At 38.4% G+C, this 21,733-nt stretch overlaps 1 protein-coding gene across 1 annotated transcript in view; it reads right to left on the bottom strand.

Moving 5' to 3' along the window:
* HYDIN (HYDIN axonemal central pair apparatus protein) overlaps positions 1-21,733 on the bottom strand; it is a 388,294-nt gene that overhangs the window by 234,841 nt on the left and 131,720 nt on the right. The window contains 1 exon segment of the mRNA XM_033218949.1: positions 19,876-20,028. Coding sequence (XP_033074840.1) covers positions 19,876-20,028 — 153 coding nt within the window.

The following is a 21,733-nucleotide window of genomic DNA, read 5'->3' as shown; positions in this document are numbered from 1 at the left end:
GTCTTTTTATCCTCTTTGAGAAAGCCATGGAACCCCGTCATCAAAAAATGCACATACACACACTCCCCCCGCCACAACTTTACATACAAGTTCCAGAATTCAGGGACCCCACTTTTTTCTGTTTGATCCATATGCGGACTCACTTTTTATATCTGGGGAATCCATCATTTTGTGTGAATCTTGGTAGGAGGCAGGCTGTCACTGCCGTTTGAGAAGTCACCCAGACTCTCTGCAAACACGGCGGCCCATAATCCAGACTGGAGTACCAGAGGAGCTTCTGGCCTGGAGGATCTACTCCCAAATCTTCGTCAGAGGGCCCCACTGCATTTTCTAGGCTTAGTTTCCAGGACACCAGGTCATTTACCTTTCCCAAGTGTTTGAAGTGTCATCTGCATTTAAATATGCTGCTCTCAGAAAGCGTATCCCCATCTCTCTGTTTTTCTTCTCCTCAGCCTTCAAGTCTTCACTCAAATGTTCCGACCCATGAAAAACTTCAATTTGACAGGAGAATGAATCACTTCCTCCTCTGTGCTTCACATTATAACCCAGCCATACTGTTTGTATATTTGTTTCTTTTATGAGATTATAAACTCTCTGAAGAAGGAAACCATTTTATTTACCCTCTATCTCTCCCCTTAGTACCAGGCATAGAAAAAGGGCTCAAAAGTAGTATTTATTTGTTGGTCAGTAAATATATGGAAGGTGTCCAGCCTCACCAGTAAGTCAAATAAACACAAACTTAAATAACAATAAAATATGTTTTCATCTGTCAGACTTGGCCAAAAAAATCCACAAAAATGTTAGCAAGAATCTAGGAGTGAAATTTTTAAACAGTGCTGGGGGTAGGATATAAATTGTACAAATTCTCTGGGAGAGAATTCACAATATGTATCAAGACTTAGTTACACACATGTCATTTGACCCAGCAACTGCATTTCTAGAAATTTAGTCAATGAAAACAGTTATAGATGTCAGCAAAATTGAGACACAAGCATTGCTTATAGTAGTAAAAAACTGGAAACAATCTATCAGTAGGGGATTAGTTAAATCAACTGTGGTAGAGCCAAATGATACAATAAAATTAGCCAGTAAAAATGATCTGTAGACGAATATTCCTTAATAATTCATATTAGGTGACTACAATATACTGTTGAGTGAAAATAGCTGGTAACAAAATAGTATTATCCCATGGGAGGGAGTAGGAATACAGACACACCACACATACCGTAAAAAATTCAGAAGATACACACCAAAATTTAATAGTGGTTATTTGCATGATGGGATGACGAGTGATTTTTTTTTGTTATCTTTAACTTCTATTTGTTCTATAATGTTACTTGTGTAATAAGGACATATAATAACTCATATTAAAAGGATATGGTCACTCTTTTTAGAGCTCATTTAATTTTAACTTTGCTCTCTTGCTGCAGTCTCATTCCCAGTTTGTTTCTTAGAAGCTTTTAAAAAAATAAATAATACATGTAGACAGTGTAATATTCAAATGGATTTAAAGGGTGAAGAGTCTCTCTTCTGCCGGTGCATGGTCACTAGTTACCATCCCCAGAGGCAGCCATTGTTAAGAGTTTTCTGAGGATCTTTCCAGATATACTTTATGATCAATATTTGCATACATGTTTTTCCTTACGTAAATGCTACAATACTCTACAGACTGTTCTGCACTGTGATTTAAATTTTTAAAATTTGCATCAAAGGTATACATATACACAATTTCAAAAGGTTCTGGAAAAGGCATATTGTGAAAAGCAGCAGTCCTTGGACTCCACTCTCCCATCTTCCCCATGGTGCAAATCCTTGACCATTAACACAGTCAAACACTGTCAATTCTTTTAGCCTTTGCTTTATGGATTTGCCTCTATATTGCTAAGAACCCTACTGCTACTTCTTAAGTTTTCAGTTTGCACAGTATTCATTTATTTCTCCCCATGGTAATATTAATAGCTTTTTTCTTGCCCTCTCTCCGTGTCTCTCTTTCTCTCTCTTTTACTTTCTTCTCTTCATCATCCCAATATAGTTAACATTTATTTTTGGTGAGATAGATACTTGCATTTGTACCATCATGAGTGTGCAAATACTAAACTCAGCTGAGCTATAAAAAAAATGGCCTATGATGATGTTTCCTTTCTTATACAACGTTCATGTTTCCAGGAATTGTTTTCATGTGGTTTCCATGTATCTATCATGGACATCACATTCATCACAAACTCATCCCCTCAACCAAAGAGGCAAATTGCCGCTCAGTACTTTCAGAAACATCTTCTACACAGGCTCCATCTTCTTGGAGACAAATCTCTCCTGGAGCTGCCTGTTCTCCAACTCCCATCTGGGCAGGCTGCCCTCTGGGCCTGCGATGTGGCTGGCATCCTAGGACCGGCAGGCAGCATCATCCTGTGCATCCCTCGGCATTCTCTCCTGTGTCTGAGCCCCTGTTTGCTGAATCCACGCCTTCCTAACTGTGGTGCAGCACTCTTCAGTGGCCTCCTGACAAAAAGTATGTGGAATGTAAATTTTTTGAGATTTTTTATATCTGAAATGTATTTCATCCCCAGATTTTCTTAGTCTTTTGGCTAGATGATGAATTTAAGATTAGGATTTATTTTCCTTCAGAAAGTAATTTTTTTTTCTCTAGTGTTTCTGTCAAGAAGTCTAATGCCACTCGGTTCATATATTTTTTGGTTTTGAGCATGATTTTTTTTTTTTTTTAATCTGGAAGTTCCTGCAGCCTTCTCTTTGTGTCCAGTGTTCTGGAACTTAGTTACGGTGTGCCTTGACATGGGCCTGTTTCCATCCACCAGGCAGCATATTTGATGAACCTTCTCCTTAAATTACTTTCCTCTGTTCTAAAAACACTCCTTCAATTATTTCTTGGGTAACTTTTTCATCTGCATTTAAGAACCTGCTCTTTTTTTGCAGCACATATTGGGTCTTAGAACTCCTGAACAAACTGTCTAATTTTCTCTTCCTTCTCTAATCTTTTTCTTCTTTTTCTACTTTCTGATTATTCCTCAATTTTATTTTCCAGATATTCTATCAGATTTTAAATATCTGGCTTATATTTTTAGTATCTATAAGCAAACTTTTGTTTTTGTTCTTTTAAAAATATCAGTCTGCTCTTGTTCATGGTTACAAAGTCATCTTTACTTTCCTGAGATTTTTAATTATCATTTTGTTTTATTTTAAACTTTCTTCTTCTTGCATTGTATTTGTTTTCTCCAAGTTCTCATTTTTATGTTTTTGGTTTCTTTCTTCTGCATTACAGGCTTTCCTGGTGGAGCCTGGTTAAGTACTTATGTTTAAGAGTAAAGCACTAAGGCTGGGTGCAGTGCTCATGCCTGTAATTCCAGCACTTTGGGAAGCCAAGGTGGGAGGATCACTTGAGCCCAGGAGCTCAAGACCAGCCTGGGCAACATAGTGAGATCTCATCTAGAAAGGAAAGAAAAAGAAAGAGAAAGAAAGAAAAAGAAAGAGAGAGAGAGAGAGAGAGAGAGAGAGAGAGAAGAAAGAAAGAAAGAAAGAAAGAAAGAAAGAAAAAGAAAGAAAGAGAAGAAAGAAAGAAAGAAAAAGAAAGAGAGAGAGAGAGGGAGGGAGGGAGGGAGGGAAGGAAGGACAGAGAGAGAGAAAAAGAGAGAAAGAAAGAAAGGGAGGAAGGGAGGAAGGGAAGAAGGGACGAAGGTAAGAAGGAAATAAAGAAAGAAAAGGAAGGAAGGAAGGAAAGAAGGAAGGAAGAAGGTAGGAAGGGGGCGGGGAGAGAGAGAGAGAGAGAGAGAGAGAGACTAAAGCCACTGTGTGCTTGGGTGCCAGTCCACCACAGGCCACTAGACATTTTAGATGCCCAACTAACAGTTTATTTCTGCCTTTCTGCCTTTCCTTGTGGCTGGTCAAATTGTCCACAGAAGAACCTTCCCTTTTTCTGGCCATATTCTGAGAATTGGGGGAGAAGGGGGGTAGAATTGTACCTTTCAGTGTGAAGACTTTTTTGTAGTTCATTTGTTTTCATAATGGTATCCTGCCCTCAGCAGTGTCTGTGAAATCAGCTCTCAGTTTGATATTATTCCTTTTAAGGTAAACACCTTTTTTCCCCTGATGCTTTAAGATTTACTCTTTGATCTTCAGCATCTTTACAAGAATGTGCCTAGATGTGGTTTTGTGGTTTTATCTTGCCTGGTTTTCATAATGCATTTTGATAGCTTGGTCTCAGCCTTTATCTATTCTTCCTCATCTCTCCTTTCTCTGGTACTCCAGTAACCACACCCCCCATGTTTGTTTGCTTTATCATCTATTCTGTATTTCTCATCCTTTTATCTCTGCATGTTTCATTTTTGGTAGTTTCTTCAGACCTATCTTTGACTTCAACAAGCCTCTATTCATCTGGATCTAATATACAGTTAAATTCATCTGTTGAGCCTTAATTTCGATTGTATTTTTCGGGTCTACAACTCTCATTTGTTCTTTTTTATAGTCTCCAGAACTCCATCAAATTTCTAAAATTTACTTTTATTTCATTGAACTTATTGAGCATATTTCAGTTTTCTACTAAGTTGTCTTGTCTCCTTATATGCCTGGTTATTTTAAGATTAACTATTGGATATTGTATACACAAATTGTAGAGGTATTTTGAGGCCTAGAATAGTTTTCTTCTTCCCGTGATGATATACGTTTGCTTCTGGGAAAGCTCTGGGGGGAACTAGAATTTCCATCTTTCAGGTGGAGATTGACATGATTTGAATTGAGGGTCTGTTCTAGTTTATCCTTGTTCCTAGTATGCATCCTTTCAGAGTCCCAACCAAAAGTCCAGACGTTTTACCAGAGCCCATCTTCTTCTAATTTTTATGTCCCTAGCCTGACCTGGCTCCAATTTTTATCTCCCTGGACAGGTAGGTCTTCAGAAAGCTACTTTTAACTTTTCAGTGTCTTCTGGAGGCATATAGGAAAAGTAATCCCAAATGCTGGGCATACATCTCTTGATTTTCTTTCCTTTTGTGTTGTCACTAGCTTTGTTGCTCCCTGGTTTCTCAGGCTCATGATTTTCTCATTTTGTCCAGCTTTTCTCCTTGTTCTTAGAGGGAAAGAGTTTGGAATGACAGATTGAATAGAAAGCCCTTGATCACTGATGTGCTGAAAGTCCCTTTTGGTCAAGCAATTGTTCTACTGCTTGATTTCTCTATTTGTTGAACAAATAGTCTGTAAGAATTATGAGGCTAACTGACTTTGATTATTAGGGAGGCAAGTATATCTAATTCACGTTGCTTTCAAGTAATATGTACCAATAATCTTTTAGGTTACTAGCTTAGCATCCTTGAACAAAGACCATCATCTTTTGAGAGTCATCATCTTCCCAAGACTCAATGAAAGGTGTCAGATCAAATGCAAGGCATGATGGTTAAAATGAAAGGAAAGATGGTTAAATAAAAGGAAACAGGAGAGCTCCTGAGCACGCAGGCACGATTACACAGTGCTAGGAAGCATCTTTACAAACAAGTAAGCTACAAGAAGATAGAAAATCAGAAAGTTAATGAGCCTAAAGTTTCTAAATAGTAAATGATTTCCTAATAAACCCATTTTCTTTGTTATGGAAGGACATATGTGCATTCATCAATACAGATGTTTTATATTTTATAAGATGGCTTCACTGTCAAAAATTAAGAGAAACAAGTCAAGAGTATGGAAAAGACAGCATTAGAACTCCCATTTCACAGAGATCTGTACTATGTGGATCAGTTTGTTCTAAACCTTAAGGCCTCTCTGAATGTCCCTTTTGTCCTTTTACTTATCTGAGAAAAATAAAAGATCTTCAAATGTAGTGTCACAAAAAGTGATGTCTTTTCACAAGCCATTTCACTTGGCTCTTTTTGTCTGTCAACATTAATAATCAAAGCTACCATTTGTTGAATGTTTATTTTTTTCAACAGGTACTTTTTACATACATTCACATATTTAATCTCCTAAATGCTATTATTAGTTCCATTTAAAGAGAAGGAACCAAAGGCTCAGAAAGGTTAAATAACTTGCCTAGAATTAGTACATGAAGAACCAGGATAATTTCAGCTATGTCTGAAAACAACATCCTCACCTTTGATGGTACAGTATACTCATACACTGAACAACTGTTTGTTGAATGACTACCATATGTAAGGCAACTGTACCTGGCACATGATCATATCTGCCCTGAGACAATGTTGCTCTTCCCTCTGACATGCATCCCAATTCAATGTCCTAACACCCCAGAGGGAGATTTTTTTTTCCTCCAAAGCATGAAACTTATTGTTGCATGCAATTTCACTGCAACTGACATTAAAAGAAGACACATTCCAGGTGCTATCCTACATAGAGTTCTATCATGTCGCATACACTTCTTCAGTCTCTGTACTTTTGTTTGTGACAGGGAAGAGAAAATGAAACAGAGGGAGAATATATCATTTTATCCCTGATAAACATCATATAACCTAGAAGGATTTGTGTTGGGGATTTAATATCATTAATAAACCTCTATACTAAGCTACTTAATGTACTACTTCTTGTTTTTGTTCATTATGTAAAAACACTTATTTGATTTTTTACTGAGTTAATGTTGAATATGATTATATACTATCAGTGTACAAAACAGGGAGAGTAAATGCTTTAGCTGATGATGACTCAATGACAGCCATCTCTTAAAAGTGACATAAATTGGGTTGATGATGATGCTGGTAATGAGGAAGAAACATAAATTTTATGGGGGAGAGAAGGTGGGATTTAAAGAAAAAACCCCCACATTAGATCCATAAAAGGAAGCTTTACCTTAATTTCCTTTGTAATGACAGGTGCTAGCTGTATAATTTAGTTAGAAAAAATAATTTTTAAAAACTAGTTAAGAGCTGAGACAGACGAAATGAAGATGGACAAGCTTACAAGGCATGCAGGAGACCAAGGTATTTTCCTTTTGTTGTTTTCTGGACAGCCCTTAGTGACAAGGAAACCAAACTCCCTCCTTTAATTTTGGCTTCATACTATTCTCATATGAATCATATGCAATCAGTAGAGCTTTCATTCTAAATTCAAGGAAGGTGCTGACCCACCATGTGAAGTAACACTCCATCAACAGCTTTCCTTCTCTCACTGTGGCTTCTAATCAATATATAAACTGCTGGAATCTATCTTTTGGGTTTTACATTTAGCTTTGGCAAAATGAAAAAGGTCTCAGGTGGGGTTGGGGGTGGGGGTGAGGGGCTTACAGCTCTCTGTTAAGCACAAACCTTTGCTTCTGGAAGTCTCAATACTATTATTACTGTTATCACTGTTACCCTCTTTGGCACTAAATGGGTTACTCCAGATGGCTCATGAAAAACCCAATCCATTTTGGAATGACCATGACTTTTATGTGGCAAAAGGATAGATGTCCACCAAGATAAACTAGAATTTTCTTCTCTTCTTATTCCCTTATTCCTGTCAGTTTCTCTTTTAAATGATGTATTTTCATTTTTATTTGACATGCAATAATTGTGCATATTATGGGGTACAGAGTGATACTTTGATACATGCATACAATGTGTAATGATCAAATCAGGGCAATTAGCATATCAAGCTCCTCAAACATTTATCATTCTTTGTGTGAGAACATTTATGTTCTAGTTATTTGAAAATATAAATGAAATATTGTTAACCAGTCACCCCACAGTGCTACAGAACACTAGAACTATTCCTCTTACCTAGCTGTAATTTTGTATCTGTTAACCAACCTCTCCTTTCCCCACCTCCCCTCTACCCTTCTTAGTCTCTGTGGCCACAATTTTACTCTCTACTTCTATGATCTTTTTTTTTTTTTTTTTTTTGAGACAGAGTCTTGCTCTGTTGCCCAGGCTGGAGTGCAGTGGCACGATCTCAGCTCACTGCAACCTCTGCCTCCCAGGTTCACGCCATTCTCCTGCCTCAGCCTCCCAAGTAGCTAGGACCACAGACATCCATCACCATGCTTGGCTAATTTTTTTGTATTTTTAGTAGAGACAGGGTTTCACCATGTTAGCTAGGATGGTCTCTATCTCCTGACCTCGTGATCTGCCCGCCTCGGCCTCCCAAAGTGCTGGGATTACAGGCGTGAGCCACCGCGCCCGGCTATGATCTCAATTTGATTTTTAGCTCCCACATATGAGTGAGAACATGTGGTATTTATCTTTGTGTGCCTGACTTATTTCACTTAATGTAATATCCTCCAAGCTCATCTATGCTGCTGGAAATAACAGGATCTCATTTTTTTAAATGCCTGAATAGTACTATACTGTGTCTATATATCACATTTTCTTTATCCATTCATCTGTTGATGGACACTTAGGTTGGTTCCACATCTTGGCTTTTGTAAGCAGTGCTGCGGTAAGCATGTGGGTGCAGCCATCTCTGCAACACTGATCTCCTTCCTTGTGGATAAGTATCCAGTAGTGGGGTTGCTGGATCATAGGAGAGTTCTATTTTTAGTTTTTTGAGCAGTCTCCATATTATTTTCAATAGTAGTTGTACTAATTTATATTCCTGCTAACAGTGGATAGAAGTTCACTTTTCTCAGCATTATTGCCAGTATTTGTTATTTTTGGTCCTTTTAATAATAGACATTATAACTAGGGTGAGATGATAGCTCACTGTTTTGATATGCATGTGAATTTCTTTTATAGATTTTTCACTATTAAGGCAAAGATAAAAAATGTAGGAACAGAAAACCAAATACCACATATAAATGGGAGCTAATCATTAAGTACACATGGACACAGAGAAGGGAACAAAAGATTCTGGAACCTACTTGAGGTGGAGAGTGGAAGGGGAGAGAAGATTTTAAAAAATACCTATTGGATATTACCTTATTACCTGGGTGACAAAATAATCTGTGCACCAAACCCCCCTGACACATAATTTTCCTATATAATAAACCTGCACATACACCCCTGAATCTAAAGTAAAAGTTAAAAGAACTCTGCTCTCTTATGCCAACTGAAAACACATTTTACTATCCTTTTGTAAGTGTTCATGTGATAATACATAAAACACTATAAAAAGTAGTTACAAGGGCTGACTATAAATCAACGAGTTGAAGCTTTAAAACACGTCCCTTACATAGAAAAAAAGGCACAATTTTGAAAAAATGAAGAACTAGGTATAGCTTTACTCCAAACTAAGATAAACACCACCTGAGCCACAAGTAGAACAGAAACCATAGACAGGCCTGAACCTACAGACTTACTGGGCTCTAGGTTCTGAAACCAGTAGAGGTAGCTTGAGAAAGAAAAACAGGAACCAAAATGATCCTGCAGGAAGCAAGGAATGAGGCCTAATGTTCCCTGCTAAGACAGCCTCTGGCATTTGAAAGAAGGCTGAACAAAGTTGTGATGTTCCTGAAGCTATACCTTATACACAGACTGTGCCAGTGGTGGTGGACGTGGTGGTGCTAAAGTAGAGACTGCTATGTAGACAAACCTGAGGCCAAGCCACTGGTCAATGCAGTGACTGAATCTGTGATTTCTCCAGCATCGCCATGGGAGGAGCTCAAATTTAATTCTGGATTAGTGGTCACTGTCTAGGCTGAAGGCAAATGTAAAAATGCTAGAAAAGAAGGTGTGAGCACTGAGAAGGAGAGAGAAACATCCCCTATATCAGATTGATTTATAATTTAAAATTCCAAATGCTCAGAAGAACAGCTGCAAACAATCAGGTAATGAATTCATTCTGGAACAATCAATAGTGCAAACTGAAATTGATTAGAAAATGCACCCAAGATTCTTAAAGAGATACAGAATAGGATAATATACATAAAAGAAAGATTATGAAACCATAACAGTGAGATAAGACTCAAGAATAAGCGGCCATAACCAATTATAAATCTTGGAATTGAAAAATGTAGTCATTAAAATTAAACTGCAAATGTAAATAGATGGAATAAACTTTAGACTTGCCAAAATCAGAATGTGTAAATTGAAACATACTGCAGAGGCAACAGAGAGAGATGAAGAGGTGAAAAATATATATAAGAAGTAAAATAAAAATAGACATGTAGGATAGTACAAGAATATATATATATAATATACACACACTGGTGTGTGTGTGTGTGCATGCGTATGTTTTCTTAATGAAGGTAACAGAAAGAATGTCAGAGAAGAAACATTTGAAGAGATAATGGCTGAGACATTCCAGAATTTAAGGCTCAAATCCTCTGATACATTAAAGAGAAAATTTAAGAAAATCAAGGATAAAAACACAATCTTAAGAGCAACTAATGAGAAAAGACAAGTTCCTTATAAAGAAACAATAATCAGACTAACAGCAAAATTTTTATCACCAACAATAATGCCAGAGGTCAATCTTCAAAGAGTGGAAAGAAAAGAGAAAAACCATCAAATAGAATCATATGCTCAGCTAAACCAAGCATCATAAACTACGGACCTCTAGCATTAGAAAGACATAATTTAGTAAAAAGAAACATAACCACAAAAAAAGCAGAGAAATACAAGAAATAAAAGAAGAAAAACATCAACCAACTATTTTGGTAACTAGTGAGTGATACAGAATAGACTCATAGGGCAGAAATTCTCCTGTGCTCTGCCTATTCATCCATCCCTCCCACTAATCTCTGGCAAGCACTAATCTTTTTACTGTCTCCATAGTTTTGCCTTTTCCAGAATGTCATATAATTGGAATCATACATATGTAGCCTTTTCAGGTTGGCTTCTTTCAGTTAGTAATATGCATTTAAGTTTCCTCCATGTTTTTTACCATTTTAAATCATAAGACAGTATTTGGAATAATTTTATACCAATACATTTGCAAACTTTGATAAAATTTTAAAAAGTCTAGAAAAATTTAAATCTGAATAGTCATTATGGAAAATCATTCATTAGTCACAATTTCCATACATTTCCATTAATCTCCTAATATCCATAGACACACCAGGATCCTGAGACTAAATGGTTTTATCATTAAGCAATGGATCCTACTTTATATAATGATTATATAAGATCTTTTCCAAAGATGAAAAAAAGAGGTAAGGATAACTCACATGATAAGAATGCAGTATTCTTGATATCAAAACCAGGGAAATGTAACATAAAAAATGTAAAACAACAAATGCAAAAATGTAATTAATATGATAGCAATTATATCAATAGCATACTTGAATAATAGTATGTTATGGTTGGTTGGATTCACCCCAGGAATGTAAAAGTGATTCACAACCAGAGAATCTGTTAATTGAATTGTTATATTAACAGGTAAGGAAAAAAAGCTATAAATCATCTGAATAGATATAGGAACTGCATTACATTTCAGCATGTGTTAATGATAACAAATAAGAAATGATTAGAACTTTCTTAATGTGACATAGGCATTTACCAAAAATCTATAAGAGATGTTATGCTTAAAATGAAACATTTGAGGCTTTTTGATTAATGTGGGGAATAAGACAGAGATGTCTTATATAACCTCTACTATTCAGCATTGCATTGAAAAGCCTATCTCATGCAATGAGTCAGGAAAAAGCAGCAAAGAATAAGGATTGGAAAGGAAACTTGCAGGTAAAAATCTACAAACAGAACCAATGAAGAGATGTGTGGCAAGATTGAAAGCTGATACAAGAAAATTCAATAGTGTTCCTATAAATTATTATCTAGTTAGAAAATGCAATGCCAAAAAGGTACCATTCACAAAAAGGAACTTAGGAGAGATGACAAAGGACGTTTAAGACCTTTATGAAGAAAATTATAAGCCTTAATTAAAGGACATAAAAGAAATCCTAGTAGATATTCATAGTAAAGTTCCAGTGTTTATTTTCTAGGTGTGCAAATTTGAGCTACTTATTTATCATCCCTGTGCCTCATTTTCCACATTGGTAAAACAGAGATAATAATATAATCTACCTAATTAAGTTGTTGAGGATCATGTAAAATAATACATACAAAAGGACTTAGAACAGTGCCTGATATATAACAAGTGTTATTATTGTTATTATTAAGCTGTAGCTTTTAAGACAGTAAGGATAGTGACACTGAGATAGATAAATGGAATATAACAGAAAGCTCAGAAACCTACCTAGGCACATATGAAGTCTGAAGCATAACAGAGGAAGCAATATGTTTTTTTATTTTTTTATTTTTTTATTTTTTTGAGACAGAGTCTGGCTCTGTCGCCCAGGCTGGAGTGCAGTGGCCGGATCTCAGCTCACTGCAAGCTCCGCCTCCCGGGTTTACGCCATTCTCCTGCCTCAGCCTCCCGAGTAGGTGGGACTACAGGCGCCTGCCACCTCGCCCGGCTAGTTTTTTGTATTTTTTAGTAGAGACGGGGTTTCACTATGTTAGCCAGGATGGTCTCGATCTCCTGACCTCGTGATCCGCCCGTCTCGGCCTCCCAAAGTGCTGGGATTACAGGCTTGAGCCACCGCGCCCGGCCAGAGGAAGCAATATGAATGCATGAAAAAAGGAAAGAGTAGCAAGAACTGGTGATAGGATGAATGGCTTTCTTCATGAAAAAAACAGACTTTACTTGCCTTAGATAAAAAAATAAACTTAGCTGGATTAAAGGCATGAAAAGTAAGAGTCGAAACCTATTCAAAAAGGAGGACAGGGATGAATTTCCTAAACCACACATAGAAAACAGACATGGCTGGCCGCAGTGGCTCACACTTGTAATCCCAGCACTGGCTGAGGTGGGTGGATTGCTTGAACCCAAGAGTTTGAGACCAGCCTGGGCAACATGATGAAACCCCATCTCTACAAAATTTACAAAACTTAGCAGGGCGTGGTGGCGTGTGCCTATAGTCCCAGCTACTTGGTGGCTGAGGTGGGAGGATGGTTTGAACCTGGGAGGTGGAAGTCTGCAGTGAGCTGTGATTGTGCCACTGCACTCCAGCCTGGGTGACAGGATAAGAACCTGAAAAAAAAACGAAAGTAAGAAAAGAAGGAAACAAAGAAAGGGAGAGAGAGAGAGAAAGACAGAAAGAAAGAGAAAGAAGAAAGAAAGAAAACAGATACAGTGAAGAAAAGGATTCATAACATTGACATTAAAACTAAAAATATCTTTAAAAAATCCAAAACTTCATTACAAAGAAAGGGCCAGTATCCACAATATATAACATCTATAAATAAATAATTGATAATAGATAACTGACAGAAGAGGACACCTGAATGAAACAGTAATAAGTAATATTAATAAGGGATATACAAATTAAAACTACAATAAGATATCATTTCATGTTCAGACTAACAAGAACTTGAGTCAGACCACACTAAGTTTTAGCCACTACATAAATAGATACCTCAAACACTCCTGGAAGGGCACATTGGTATAATCACTTTGGAGAGTAATTTGGCAAGATCTAATGAGGCTGAAAATGTACCTACCTGAAGAGGCAACAAATTCCACTCCTAGATATACTCCCTATTTGCATACACCCAAAAACTCTTGCCTATGTACACAAGGAGACAAGTATTCTATTCACTGCAGCACTGTTATAGTAACCCAATTGTCAACAAGTAGGCAAAGAAATAAACATAATAAATGGTAAATGGAGTATAGATGTATAGGCATTAACATGGATAGATGTTGGAAACAGAATTTTGAGCCTGAAAAATAAGCTGCAGAATGTCACATGCAGTGATATGATTTACATACATTTTAGAAGCAACAAAATGTCACAATATAGTATTTATGAATACATATAATATATGTTATGTAATAAAAATATAAAAACATGGCTTGGACACACATCAAATTCATGATACGGTTGCCTCTGGGCAGAGAGAAAGGACATAGGACTGGCAAGGAGAATCTATGGAACTCCATAGACATTAACATTAATATTTGATTTCTTTAAGTAAAGGATCTGAGGCAAATAAATGTGGGGAAAGATTAACATGTGTTAATTTTTATGTCAAGTATATATCTTGATTTTTTCTGTATTAAAATATGTTTCATATACATAGTGTCTGACCTCCAGAATTAAATAATTCTATGGTGGAACAGACAGAAAATAGACTAAAATGTAGAGAAGCTGAGTGATGACTGACTTTTATCATGCAACCTTGGCCAATTCTCTTAACCAAAAGAATCTCGGTTATCTGATCTGCTGAATGAGGACACTGCAGACCTTAAGGCGGGTGGGTATGTGTTGAGAACACAGCACGTGCTAGGCATGAATCACATTAACACAAGAGCTGGGCTGTGAGCTAAAAACTAAATAGTATACTGTAAATACATCTTAGGAAACAAAGCTACTATTTTGTAAAATCCATCAGAAACAAAAAGAATATAAGGAGGCTTAACAACTGTAGTTGGTCTCTGATTCATGTACGTTTCTTTCCTTTTTCCTTATGCCTTTTTCCTCATCATTTCTCTCCACAGATGTAACAATTTAGAGGGCAGAGCTAATCTACTCATTGAAGCCTGAGAAACAGCCCATTCTATCTCCTCTTCACACACAGTGTGGGGTGGAATAGCTTAATGATGTCATCTGTCAAAAGGCCCTGGAGTCTTATTGTTTGTCCATTAGAAATGTCTCTAGCATGGAATCTTCTAATACAGTCAATTCCCCAAGGAGAAGACAGAGTTTCAGATCTACAGTGAGCTCCATGCAGGGGTGATGCAGTGTACGAGGCATAGCTGCAGTTTTCTACAGACCAGTTGCTACAAGAAGTTTAAAATGAGCTCTCTGGTAATAGCCACAATTTTCACTCTCCGAAAATGGATCGAGTCCGGCACTGACAATCTCCCTTGATGTTAAATGCCTGCCAGCCAATTTCTTTCTGAGTTTCTCTATTTCTTTTGTTAAAGTAGGGGACATAACTTTGAATTTTAAACTTCTACTAGCTATACTAGTGAAGAATTTTTACACACATTTACATACATAACTAAATGCTCTATGTTATACTACAAAGGATAAAAAAGAAAGTGAAAAAGTAAATTATGTGTCTTTATTTCAGATATACAATTGAAGGAATTTTGGTTGGCTGAAAAATGGCATTGTGGAGATAATTTGTATATGTACATTTCAACACCTCTCTGCATAAAATGAAGTGTATCCAGTCCTTTTCTCTACTTCAGAAATACTCCGTAATTTCTTCTGCCCTTTTAACAAATCCTACTCCTCTAGGTGTGTCTACCTTAAAGGGTCATTTATGAACATGAAACCAGGCTCCTTTCACCATTTCCAAGTCCCTTTCCATAATCACTGCTGGGGTAAAGTTAGGCAGTTCATTAGCACAGAGGAAAAGAGAAGGAATCGGAAATCAGACCACTGGGGCCAGAACCAGGCCTGTCACTTACAAGTTGTGGCAATTAACTTAACCTATTTCTACCCGGTTAAAATAGGGATAATAACAGTATTTTCTCACAGAATTGTAGTAAATGAAATACTGTATATAAAGTGACAAATAGGTAGAATGAAATAGATGCTAGTCAGAATTAACTTAGTGTCACCATATTGTCATCATTATAATTGTTAAGCCAGCTGCTAAGTGCTGGAAAGTCAGTGCAGAGACTACTGTCATTTAAAGGAGGCAGACACATCAACATATACATATAGAAAGCGGGTCCCTACTTAAATGAGGAAATAACCCAGTGGCTGAGGGTCTGAAGAAGCTTTCAAAGCCCAATAATTCTCCCTTGCTGCCATATCACTGTGTATGGCTGTGGCAAGTGACAAAGAAAAATAAATGTTTTAAAAGAACCATGCTTGGATGAGGCATCTGAATTCCTATTTCCTGAATCCAGGAATTCTAAGTATCTCTTTACAATGACCTTTCCCTGCAGATCACAGAGGCAGAAGGCCGCTACAAAGATGTCTTGGTGCCATCTGAGTCCCAAGGTGGCACTGACATCTGGACCCAAGGTTTGAGCTAAAGGTAGCCAAGGCTGAATTAGAGCCAAGAGCAAAAAGAAAATGATTCCAGATGCTTCCAAACAAGTGTCGAGCAAGGCACTTCCTCTGCCTAGCAAGGGGCACCCATTAAAAGGAGGCATCTGTCCTCCAGCCCAGTGCTGAGGTCCCTAGGGCCCTGGGGCACTGCTGCATCCGCACCCTTATTTCCGCCGCTCACAGGGAGGGGAAAGTCTCTCTTCCTGGCAGAGCTCCCTGCATACAAGCAGAGTCCACATTCTCCTGCCAACAGGGCATTTCCATTCTCCATTCTCACATTCTGACTTTTTTTCTCTCTCCTCCAAACCAGAGGTGCCTTATTCGATTGTTCCAAATAAGTCAGCCTGCTGGGAACTGTTGGTGGAGGCTGATATTCCAGGCACAGGCATTCCAAAGCAAAGGACAGCCTACTGCTCCAGGTCACAAAATACTCTTCCTTGTACTAATCAACTGTTTTTTACACTCAAAATAAATTTTTAATGGAATATAAAAAATATAATCTTCACTGTTTCTTCCTTCCATACTATATGAAGAGGTCCCAGGTGTTTTTAAAAATCATTTTTTTCTATATAGTGTTTGTTTCTGAGAAATTACAAATTGCTCTAAGTGTCATTTATCTTCTAACATCACTGTGGAGGTAGGCTTCCAGCTTCCCATCTCCTGACCCCTCTGGCTGATAACAAACAGACGCTTCATGCGAAGGGTGAATCTAATCACTGTGGTGCTGTGCTGTGTGGCCACACATGAGGCTGAGTGTGACAGGTGGCTGACAGTGACTGCCACATCTGGGAAGGGCTGACATTCACCCATGGCCAAAAGAGGAGAGAGAGTGGCCCCTCCTGTCACAGCATCCAACAAGAAAAGAGAAGAACTTCCAGCACCTGAATTTGTAATAGGCTTGGGGAATAAACTATTAATTGAAGCTCTCTCCTAATGCTTAGTAATTCCTGCAAGAATGCGTTTGAAGGTTTGGTACTGTACATCAAGTTGAAATTTTTCAGTTTCCTTCCACTGTAGTTAATTTCAAATTAGCATAATTCAATTTTTATAACATTAATACATATCATATTTACTAGGACATCCAACAAAAATCTCAGCTGAAATAAGAGTTTAATTTTCCCCTATGAGAACTACTTGGAGTTGAAACCACTTTTCTTTTTTTCCATTTTTTTCTTTCTTTTTGTTTTTGAGACGGAGTCTCGCTCTGTCATCCAGGCTGGAGTGCAGTGGTGCCATCTCAGCTCACTGGACAGAGATTGACTCTTCCTCTCCCAGCATCAACTCAACACTGAACCAGGAAGCAACACTTCCTAAGCAGTACCCTGTGCTTTCTACCAAACACATCAATTAACTAATTGGATAAAGACTAGTAAAAATGTCTTTTCTACAGGATTTTTCTTTAAACATTATGAAACAATATTCTTTACATGAGATTCACACAGTGCTACAGCATGATTGGGGTTGTGTGAAAACCTCTATTAAAAAGACCAGTGACTGTATGTGAATGTGGCTGCCTTCATAATGAGTAAAGATAAATGATATTAAAAATAAATAATGATGATAAATGGCTGCTAATTGGGACCAATGTCTCTGGTAAGCTGTCACAAGTCAGCAGAAAATGACATTCCTTAAATTTTATGAAATTAATAATACTTGATTATTCAGAAAGACCTGACAAATGCTGAAACGAAATGTTAGTTCTCATTCAAATGCAATAATTTGATGATAGGCAGAAGGCTATACAATTAAACATTTTATATTTAAATTCTGAAAACTATTTCTAAAATCAAGAATACTTTCAATTATTGAATTAGAAATTCCTAAACTCTACAAAACCCCCATCATTTCATGTCTGTTCTTGCACAAAAAAAGTAAAAATTAGCTTATAGAAGACAAGCAGGTCTAAACGTCATTATGAAATACAGTTGACCCTTGAACAACAGGAGTTTGAACTGCATTGGTCCACTTACATGTGGATTTTCTTCCACCTCTGCCACCCATGGGACAGTAAGACCAACCCCTTTTCTCCCTCCTCCTCCTCAGTCTACTCAATGTGAAGATGATGAGGATGCAGATCTTTATGATGATCTACCTGCACTTAATGAATAAATATATTTTTGCTTCCTTACGATTTTCTTAATAACATTTCTTTTCTCTAGCTTACTTTATTGTAAGAATACAGTATGTGATACATATAACATACAAAATATGTGTTAATAGACTGCTATTGGAAAGGCTTCTGGTCAACAGTAGGCTGTTAGCAGTAAGTTTTTGAGAGGTCAAAAGTTATATGTTTCTTTTGCTGTGCTGAAGCTCTTTGATTAGGACCCACTTGTCAATTTTTGTTTTTGTTGTAATTGCTTTTAGAATCTTTGTCATAATATCTTTGCCAGGGGCCGTGTGCAGAATGGTATTTCCTAGGTTATCTTCCAGGATTTTTTTTTTTTTTTTTTGAGACGGAGTCTCGCTCTGTCACCCGGGCTAGAGTGCAGTGGCCGGATCTTGGCTCACTGCAAGCTCCGCCTCCTGGGTTAACGCCATTCTCCTGTCTCAGCCTCCCCAGTAGCTGGGACTACAGGCACCTGCCACCTCGCCCGGCTAGTTTTTTTTGTATTTTTTAGTAGAGACGGGGTTTCACCGTTTCAGCCAGGATGGTCTCGATCTCCTGACCTCGTGATCCACCCGTCTCGGCCTCCCAAAGTGCTGGGATTACAGGCTTGACCCACCGTGCCTGGCCTATCTTCCAGGATTTTTATAGTTTTAGGTTTTACGTGTAAGTCTTTCATCCATCTTGAGTTGATTTCTGCATATGGTGTGAGGAAGGGGTCTAGTTTCAATCTTCTGCATATGACTAGCCAATTATCCAAATGCCATTTATTGAATAGAGAATCTTTTCCCCATTGCTTTTGTCAACTTTGTTGAAGATAAAATGGTTGCAGGCTGTGTGGCATTATTTCTGGGCTCTCTATTCTGTTGCATTGGTCTATGTGTCTGGAATGAAATCATGTCCTTTGCAGCAATATGGATGGAGCTGCAGGCCATTATCTTAAGCAAATTAATGCAGGAACAGAAAACCAAATATCACACAAAGAAGGGAACAAGAGACACTGGGACCTATTTGAGGGTGAAAGGTGGGAGGAAGAGAAAATATAAAAACTACCTATTGGATACTATGCTTATTACCTGGGTGATAAAATAATCTGTACACCAAACCTGTAACATACAATTTACCTATGTAACAAACCTGCACATGTACCCCCTGAAACTAAAATAAAAGTTTTTTTAAAAAGTTATATGTGAATTTTCAACTGCGTGGGGGTTTGGTGTCCCTAATCCTCACATTGTTCAAGGGTCAACTGTACATAAAAATGAGACAAAACGATTTCTAAAACCATTTTACATCTATTTTGTATCTGTCTTTGCTGTTTACTTTAATTTCTGTTTTTGGTGAATACTCTCCTGTATTTCACACATCCTTACAAACTACCTTAAAATACTGCCAGAAGGAAAAGAGAACAAAAATAGAATAAACACACCAACACATTTGTAGCCAAAAGGACTCAAATTAAAGGAAGCACTTCTAATTAAAGAGACATCTAAAAAGTGTTTTTTTGAGGGCTGGAGCTGGGCTTAGGTACAGTCCAGGAGAGGAGCTTGTTGACCTCTGAAGCATCTTCCTGAACTGGGATTCTATTGATTGTACTTGCCTGTTTACCAAAACACATGCACACTGTGTTTCTTAATCAACAAAAGTATTATAATAGGTATCCCTTAAGCTAAGGCATCCCTTAATCAACAAAATTATTAATTGATGCATAAATTATTATGTTAATAATTCATTATAATAAACAAGAATTGGGGATGGGAATGACGTGGTTTAATGCAACAACGTAACCATGCAAATCTCTGCTTCTGGTGATCATTTTCAAAGACATGTTGCAAAAATAGGGCCATTGCCTATAAGCCAAAGCTGTGTTTTATCATGTCCCGTGACTTACCATGCATGCCCGGAAAAATGCAGGAATGAAGGACTGGTTGCATAGGTTGAGAATCCTGGAAGAGTCTTTTAGGACGTAGATACTGCCGAAGTCCACTTGATTGGGATGGACATAGATAACTGGGCCTTCTCCAGTGCTCTTTAAGTGACATACCTGAGTTCCGCCAGAGAGAAAGAACACTGGAACAGCTGGAAATGGCTAGCCACTTTTAGCCATTCCTTCAATAAAAAGCAAGGGCATAAGAGGATGCTTATGAGAACTGGCACCCCTTCCCACTGGTGTGCTGTGGTCTCAGGGACATAGAGAGGGCCATGCTGGTCAGACTTGTGAATCCAGCCTGGATTTAGCTCCCCAGAAAGGATGCGCAGCTTCCCAGGTCAGCCCAGAGCTATGCACTGAGGGGAAACCAGATTCTGGGTCCCCTCCATCCCACACAGCACTCCAGCCTCAACAACACTTAGTACAGGGTTAAGGGTCAGCACTGTGGCTGGGTTTGAGTTCCAGTTCTGTTGCTTTACAAGTGGTGTGGTAGGGCAGGGCCACTGCACATAGTTGTGAGGGTTGGATATTGAAATCCACTTTGCTCTGCTCTCTTCTCCCTGTCCCTTGAGCCAGGCACTGTGTCTGCCTGAGGAAGGTGGCCCTTTTCTTTCACAAAGTTCTGGCTGCTCAGCAAGCTACCCTCTCATGGGCTGCATCTGTGCAGGAGGGTAGGGGAGGGGCACAGTGAGCCTCGTGGGGGACTTGAACTGGTGGCATGTTTTGGGGTTGGCCTACCTTGGTGATGCTGCTTTATAAGTTAGGTGGCTTATCTACAGCATCTTATATGGAAGAGATAAAAGCAAAATCCTAGTGTTTTATGCTCTCTAAGCACTCAGAGTCACGTCAAATAAATGTAAGGTGACATCACTAGTTCCCAAGAAAACCACATGTCTAGGAATACAGAGCCTGTTGGGCAACCTCCTGTAGGACTCAATGTTTATCCTTCAACTCAGCCTAAGCAGTAGAGAGCTTTCCATGAATCCCTCTTCCTCTTGGAGAGACTATTTCTCTTAACAGCTTGAGTAGGCTAATATGAGCCATAAGTCAAGTCAATATACAAGAAAAACTCAGGCGAACAGTGAAAGAAACTGATCTCCCAGCCCATAGGTGAAAAACCAGTGATACCCAAACCCACCTTTGCACCAGGAACAACCAAGGAGCTTATTAAACATACAGATGTGCTGGCTCCTGTACAGATGTGCTGGCTTCCTCCCCTTGGAGATTCTGATTTAAAAGGATTAGAGAGGCTGGGCGCGGTGGCTCACACCTGTAATCCCAGCACTTTGGGAGGCCGAGGCAGGCGGATCACGAGGTCAGGAGATGGAGACCATCCTGGCTAACATGGTGAAACCCCGTCTCTACTAAAAATACAAAAAAATTAGCCGGGCGTGGTGGCGGCGCCTGTAGTCCCAGCTGCTCGGGAGGCTGAGGCAGGAGAATGGCAGGAACCCGGGAGACGGAGCTTGCAGTGAGCTGAGATCGCGCCACTGCACTCCAGCCTGGGTGACAGATCAAGACTCTGTCTCAAAAAAAAAATAAAAATAAAAATAAAAAGGATTAGAGAAGGGTCAGGCGGGTGGGAATGTGTGTGTGTGTGTGTGTGTGTGTGTGTGTGTGAGAGAGAGAGAGAGAGAGAGAGAGACAGAGAGAGACTCCTGGTATCCTGTTAGGTTTAAGGAATATTGCTATAAAACACTGCTTCTGTTAGATGTAGCCACAAACAGATTCCATAAAGTCACATTGCACTGGTATTTTACCATTGCCTAGTAAAAACATAAAACCCTACAACTCCAAGAAACTGGGACATATGTGAATA

This window comes from Trachypithecus francoisi, unplaced genomic scaffold (assembly GCF_009764315.1).
Source record: "Trachypithecus francoisi isolate TF-2019V2 unplaced genomic scaffold, Tfra_2.0 Lachesis_group10, whole genome shotgun sequence".
NCBI classification, from domain to species: Eukaryota; Metazoa; Chordata; class Mammalia; order Primates; family Cercopithecidae; genus Trachypithecus; species Trachypithecus francoisi.
Note: the sequence above shows the minus strand (reverse complement) of the source record. Positions and strands in the feature narration are given on the sequence as shown.